Source organism: Salvia hispanica, chromosome 6 (genome assembly GCF_029641045.1).
Source record: "Salvia hispanica isolate PSC_SH4W2 chromosome 6, Shi_PSC_v1, whole genome shotgun sequence".
Lineage (NCBI taxonomy): Eukaryota > Viridiplantae > Streptophyta > Magnoliopsida > Lamiales > Lamiaceae > Salvia > Salvia hispanica.
Window position 1 is genome coordinate 22,366,878 of NC_142697.1, and position 7,795 is coordinate 22,374,672.

Here is a 7,795-nt window from a genome sequence, read left to right on the forward strand (position 1 = left end):
AAAAGGAAAACGTTGCATTTTTAATGGGACAGAGGGAGTACTACAGTATTTTTTTTTATTTTTCTTTATTGGCGCATATTCGAGACAAATTTGTAGATTCGGTCCATTCGGATTAGCGGAAAACAGTGCCCATGTTTAATTTTTTATGCTTGTTGATTAGGACGAAGCGTCGATCAGTAACGTCAAATTAATTTTCAGTTGTTTGAGTCTTCAAAACTACAATTAATAGGAAAATAACAAATACACACACACACACACAAAGTTCATGTCGGTAGCAAAATGTCAAAATTTGTCAACATACTACACTTCAGAAAAAGATTAATGTCTCTCCGATCAAATATTCAAATCTGCCTACCCTCAATAATGCAAATTAAAATATGATAATAATATTATGCTGTGTACGTTTTAAATACTTTACCAAACCGTACCATAAATTAGTGCCGGATTGCAGGTATTTTCTTATTGAAATTTCCACTAAGTGGGCCCAATGGGCCTAACCACAGCATGTTCATAATAATACTACTCCCTCAAAGATCTTCGATGAAAAGACTATATCGGAAGTTGAAGTCGTAATACTAAAGTCGATACACATCAAATCTGATATGAAATCGTAGCGACATTTCGCTAACTGACTTAAAAGAACAAATATTTGAACTTGAGATAGTATAATCTCTACACTATAAATTAAGTCTAACTAATTAGACAGTCAATCGAATTTATGTAACTTTATCAAATAATCCGTACAAAAAGACGAATGTAATTTATTCAAGGATGAGTGGTCTCACATAAAATATTTTATACTAATATTTTAAATAAATATCTCAAAAATGTATGTTCAGAAAAGATAATTTCCGACAAGCAGTTGTGGGCCTGATTATGGGCATAATAAAGAGTTACAGATAAGGATGAAATTTGTGTGTATAAATAGAGGGTAGAACAAGAGCATATTCGTAGAAACAAGAAAAAAATGGGGTCTCCCAACAGTCTCACAATATTCTCACTCATAATCCTCTCTCTCACATTCTCATACGCCGCCGCCGCCAACCCAGCGGCCAGCTTCATCAGAAGCTCATGCAAAGCCACAACATACCCCGCCGTGTGCGAGAAGTCCCTCTCCACATACGCCTCCTCCATCAAAAAAAGCCCGCGGCAGCTGGTGATGACGGCGCTTACGGTGAGCGTCGACACCGCGGAATCGGCCAAGTCATTCGTCGCCAAGCTCACAAAGTTTCGCGGGCTGAAGCCGAGGGAGCGGTCCGCCATCAAGGACTGCTTGGAGGAGATGAGCGACAGCGTGGATAGGCTGAGCAAATCGGTGAAGGAGCTGAAGAAGTTGGGGCGGGGCAAGGGCCCGGAGTTCACTTGGCATATGAGCAATCTGCAGACGTGGGTAAGCGCCGCGCTCACGGATGACTCCACCTGCTCGGACGGGTTTGCGGGCAAGGCCTTGAATGGCCGGATCAAGAATTCCATCCGGACCCGGATGACTAATGTGGCGCAGCTTACTAGTAATGCGCTCGCTCTCTGTAATAAGTTTGCGGATAAGTATACTTAAGTTGTGCTTCTTTTCAACTGTAAAATGTGTTTTTTTCTTCTTCTTTTTTTACGAGGTTGAGTGAGTGGTTTTGTCCGTCGATGTTTTAGTTTTGTGGTATGATATATAATGATGGTGATCTCGCACCAGTTTTGTAATATAATGAAATTATACTAGTGATATTTGATGGAGTTATACTAATTAGAGCAATTTAATTGAACAAGTAACAGTAACATTATGAATTAATACTAGTGCCACCATGAAATTCAGAAATGAGTCACTTATTGAGAATAGGTGGAAAACAAATTAAATGCAACCACTTGACAGCCAATGGCGCGCTAATAATTTGTTGAATAATACGTTGGTGGGCTAGATTGCACAAGGACTTGCGGAAAATCCGCATATGGTTACTAGTACTAAATTGCTTCACGGGCTTTAATGCTTATTACTAGTACTAGTAATATTTAATTTGTAGTATGTCACAAGTTCACAACTCAGCTTGATGCGGTTCGGGTATCATAACTCACAGTAGATCCTAGACTAGTTGATCAATAACTTCAATGAATTAGAACGAAAACCTTGGTGTGATGGATTCAATTAAAATAACAATCCTATTGATCTTTTGGTGGTCAATAATATTTCCCCTTTTTATAAAATATTTTTATTTGTCAATCATACATACTAAAAGAATTATATGTAATTTTGTTGGTTAGTGGAGTATAACATATAGTATGGGTAGAGAAGCGAAATACTAGTTGCACTAAAAGTCGGGAGTAATTCAATATGAATGGAAGAAAATTAAGAAGCGAAAAAAGTTGTGAGTTGAGTATGAAGACATGAAGGTGATAAAATTGGCAATTGGTTGGGTATAAAAACAACAGTCAAAGCTAGTGGGCTGCGACTGGCGATTCTGTTTTCGGTTTGAGGAAAACAACTTTCACCACCTCACCGTGATTCTCGGTGTTTCCGACACGTAACATCACTCCTCGAGATTGCAAATCTTCACACCCGTTTTTTAATTATTGGAAATCAAATTAGGATTCGGCTTCGGCTAATGTGTTTCGTACTACTGTTTGAACGTCGTCTCATACGTGGACTATATCAGTAGTAGTTAGTTACTCCCTCCGTCCCCAATTAGATATCACACTTTGACCGGACACGGTTTTAAGAAATGTAAAAAAAAGTTGGTTGAAAAAATTAGTGGAATGTGAGATCTGTTTTTTTATATTGATTTTATAATAAAGTGTGAGTGAATTGAGTTAGTGGAATGTGAGACCTACTTACCATTTATGGTAAAAATGAAGTGTGACTCTTAATTGAGGACGGACCGAAATAGAAAAGTGTGACTTTTAATAGGGGACGGAGGGAGCATATGCTTTTATAAAATTTCTATAGACATCTGTTTACTCGCTTAAAAAAAAATTATGTCAATGCAAGTATACAACAATCTAAAATTACAATAGAGTAAGTGAGGTATGTCTTCATTTGGTTACTAATTTTAAATGTTAAAGTAAATAACTAAATATATTGATTAGTATTGGTGATTAGTATTGGTGATTAATGTGGATTTAATTTTATCAGCAAAACACTGTGGAATATATTTCTCATTTTGTATTGTCGTATAGTATGTGATTAGACGTCACCATACTGAACCGGCTCGGAACTGTCACCGGCGGTTCGAAACCGTGAATCGAAACCGCGGTTGCGGTTCGGAACTGGATAGGAGTCGGCGGTTTAGGCGGGCCGATTCAGGTTCGCGGAAAAACAAGAACCGGAACCGGAACCGCCGGTTCGCCGGAAACCGGCGGTTCCAAACCGCCGGTTAGGCGGTTCCGGCAGCTTTTTCAGGCGGCAGGTGGTGGCAGCGTAGGGTTGCAGGCGTAGGGTGGCAGGAAACCGACGGTTTCTGTCAGAAACCGGCGACCAAACCGGCGATTTGGTCGGGAACCGGCCAGAAACCGCCGGTTCCGGCAGCTTTTCAGGCGGTCTAGGCGTAGGGTTGCAGCGTAGGGTGGCAGAACGGCCAGAAACCGGCGGTTTCGTGTCAGAAACCGGCCAGAAACCGGCGGTTCAGGCGGTAAACCGGCCGGTTTCAAATTTTCGAAATTCAATTTTTTATTTTTATTTTTATTAAATCTGTTTTTTTCTCCTATAAATACCCCATCTCCCCTTCATTTCTACTCACCCAATTCTTGTGTTAACAAAGATTTCTCTTCTCAATCTCACAATTTCTCTCATCTCTATCTCCATTCTCTCTAATTGTTCAAGTTGTTTACTATATTTGTGCAAATTGTTTTTATAATTTACTTCAATTGTCTATCATAATCATCCGGTCATCCCTCACTACTCTTGTTATACTCTCTCTTTATTTTTCAATTTGCAAAAAATGTCTTCATCTCGTCGTGGTGGTGATCGGGGCAAGGGAATTGCCCAAGACCAAGATCAAAGTGGTCGTCGGAAATCAAGGCACCCTAGTCGTCGTGAGGTTATGGATGAGGTTTCCCGACAAACCACTATGCGTTTGCAAGTAAGTTGTTCGAATATTAATTTTACAAATTCTTATTTTTGGTACTATACATTATTTATACCGTTTATAACTTTATATATAATATTTGTAGGCCGAAGAAGATCATAGGGCTGCCATGGTACTTAGCAACATGAGCGGCGCCGAAGGTTACGAGTCTTATCACTCTTATGGTAACGTGAATTTATCATCCGACGACGACGGTGGTAATGGTTGAGGATCTGCACAATATCCTCCGACGAGCGCTAGACAAGTTGGTGAAAATGATGAAGCGGTTCCTCCTCCTGAAACTCAAACCGAGCGGGGTAAGGCTAATAAGAAGGCTTTGAAATCGGATATTTTTGTTAAACATTATAAAAAAGTCCCGGTACTAGATGCAACCACTCAAAAAGAGACCAATGAATTTGTCGCATATTGTAACTATTGCGATAAATCCTACCCCTTTTTTGCCGGTGGGGGCTATGGTACTCTCCATCGTCATTTAAAGGCAAAGCATCCGATCGAATATGGGACCGCCAAATCCCAAACCCAACTAAACTTCCCGTCCGGTGCGTCTGAAACAACAGGTACGCCTCTTTTTAAATATGATCATAAAGTCGCTCAAGATGCTATGGTTAGATGGGCTGCAATGAAGCATTTGCCTTTCAATTTTTTTGATGACAAAAAATATGAAGTTACTATGCAAACTGCTTTTAATGTCGGTGCTAAAAGAATACCCGCAACTTCACATCAAAGATCTAACAACAGACAATTTTTTGAGAAGCAAAAAGAAGTAACACGTTTTTTGTCCACCTTGGGTCACAAAGTAAACATTTGCTCTGATGTGTGGACTGATGCTTTTCAAAGAAATTCTTATATGGGCATTACATGTCATTTTTTGGACAATAGTTGGACGTTGCACAAACGTTTGATTGGTTTTAGACAATTTCCTACGCCACACACCGCACCCGCAATTGCTGCTTTAATTATTCAAGTTTTGAATGAATATAGATTGTGCAATAAGGTCTTTTCTGTTGGTTTTGATAATGCAACCGCTCACACTGCAAGTATTTCCGACTTAATTGCGGCTTGTGCCCCGGTTATAAATGGTAAGTACTTTCATCAAAGATGCATTTGTCATATTTTAAATTTATGTGTACAAGATGCTCTTTCTTTGTGGCAAAAACATGTTGATCCTATTAGAACTGCCGTAAATTTGATCCATTGGAAGCCTCACATTGGTAAGGCTTGGAAGAAATATTGTCATCAAAAGAAGATCAGGTACACAAATTTTACAATTGATGTGTCTACTAGATGGAACTCCACATATGATTGTTTGAGCTCTACTTTGGAGCATATAGATTATTTGATTGATTTTTTTAGGACTTATCCCGTTCCTGATTTATATTTATCGCATGCATGTTGGGAGCAAAGCATGAGTTTGTTTAAATTGTTCAAAGGTTTAAAAAATGCGACTGTTGAGTTATCGGGTGTTTATTATTGCACATTTGTTCGTGTTTTAGAGCATTGCATGTATATATCACTTGGTTTTAAGACGACTATGAAAAATTCCATTACAAATCCTGAGTTGATGTGTGTTTTACATTATATGATTGACAAATGACTTAAGTATTTCAGTGAGATTCCAACGGTGTTTTTGATTGCAAAGGTTTTGGATCCGAAATGGAAATTGGTCGGTACCTTGAAGATTTTAGAATTTTATTACAACAATTTGAGTTCTATTGATCTTCAACCACTTCGGGATTTGCAATCCGAAGTCAATGAGGACAACAACATACGTTTGTCCGAAACATTCCAAATAAACCTCCCCAATCTCTCCGTCATCAAACATGCATTTGAGTTTGAGTTGCGAACTCTCTTTGCCGAATACGAAGCCAAGTACAACAGTACCCACCAAGTGAGACAACGACCCACCCCTCATCAACAACACAGTTTTGGTTCTTTCAAGTTGATGACCCCGACGCACAATCCCAATTGGCCGACCTATACGGTTACACCACCAGCTGCAGTTCGTCCGCAAGGAGTACGGTAAGTGAGTTAGATTTATATTTTGACTCACGCTTTTCTTTGAATGAAAATGAAGGTCCCGTTCCCAACCAAATCGACGTCCTCGATTGGTGGGGAACACATGAGAAAGATTTTCCCATCCTTGCATCAATGGCCAAGAAGATTTTTTCAATTCCGGCTTCCACTGTCGCTGTCGAGTCCGCTTTTGGTGTTGGAGGCAACGTCTTGGACGATAAAAAAGTAGACTATCTGGCCAAAATATGGAAGCCACCATGTTACTTGACGATTGGTGTTCGGCTGACATTAGAGATCAAGAGCTAGATTGGAACACCCAAGTACAAACCGACCAAGACTACTACCCCGACGAAGAAGAAGAAGAACAATGAGGTGGAGTGGGAGGTCTACCGCCGATTGCCGAATAGGTAAGTAAGGTAAGAGAACTACGTGGACTTTGATTCCTTAATGTAATTGAGCATTAAGGATACGTAGGCAACCCAACTTAAATTTTAAATTTAAGTTGGGCTCAAGTCCTTTTCCTTTATTTCTTTTTTTTTTCCAATTGTTTCAACTTTAAAATATACAAATACAATTATATAATTGTATTTGTATATACTCTAATCAATGAAGAAGACTTCTCTATAAGACTAAATCCGGGAGACTTTTGACAATTCTACCATGATTGTTGATGGTTAAATTAAACTCAACAATTAAGGTTGAATTGCTAAAGGCATCCTCAATTTAGTTATGTAGAAACATCTCCTTCGCCGACTAAGAGTATATATATAATATATTATACTATCTATTTGCATTTATAATTTATTGTTTTTTACTTCAAGATTTTTTATTTAAATTGTTATACAAGCTAACAAGCATGTATTATGTCATGTATTAAGTCTTTTGACTCTTTTGTAATTTCAATTTTCAACATTTGTATTTGTAATATCAACATATCGTTCAAATTTGTATAATTGTATGATTGTAATTTGTAATCATTGTATCAATAAAATTCCAATTGTCCAACTCCAATGTCGACTTCTACTCTATTTGTCAATTGTCATTTTCGTTATATTTATTTATTCGATAGTAATTAGTAAGTAGAACACTACAACTACAAGATGTAATTTGTAATTAGCACTATAAATGAATAAATTAAAAAAAAAAAAACGAACTTGAACCGGTGAACCGGCCCGGAACCGGACCGGAACCGTCTGAAAACCGCCGGTCTTGAACCGGCTACGAACCGTGAATGAACCGGTTCATGAACCGGAACCGCCAGAAGCTAGGCGGGCCGGTTCAGGTTCGGGATTTTTTTGAACCGGAACCGGCGGTTCATGAACCGTGGTGACGTCTAATGTGATGGACCCATACTAGAACAAGCAGTTGTACCCAATATTATTTTTATATAATTATGTTAATAATGTACCTTATACTCCCTCCGTCCACAATTATGTGTCTTAGCCTTTTATTTTAGTCCGTCCCTTATTTATTGCCACACTTCAAATATACTACTTTTAGTAATGGACCTGCCATTCCAGTAACTCAAATATTCTACTAAATTTTTGTATTATAAAACTAATATAATATATAAAAGTACAACCCACGTGTCACTAACTTTTTAAATTCACTTTTTTTTATATTTCTTAAAATTTCTATGGATTAAAGTGCTATACATACTGAGGGATGGAGAGAGTACTAGCTAGAGTGAGTGAGTGAGGGATATTGCATTTTGT

General features: G+C 38.4%; 1 protein-coding gene across 1 annotated transcript; it reads left to right on the top strand.

Moving 5' to 3' along the window:
* The first annotated feature begins 940 nt into the window (after nucleotides 1–940).
* LOC125204609 (21 kDa protein-like) lies at nucleotides 941–1,729 on the top strand. Its single transcript, XM_048103315.2, has one exon. It carries the CDS (start codon nucleotides 968–970, stop codon nucleotides 1,553–1,555), a length of 588 nt encoding a protein of 195 aa, XP_047959272.1. The 5' UTR covers nucleotides 941–967; the 3' UTR covers nucleotides 1,556–1,729.
* Nucleotides 1,730–7,795: the final 6,066 nt, after the last annotated feature.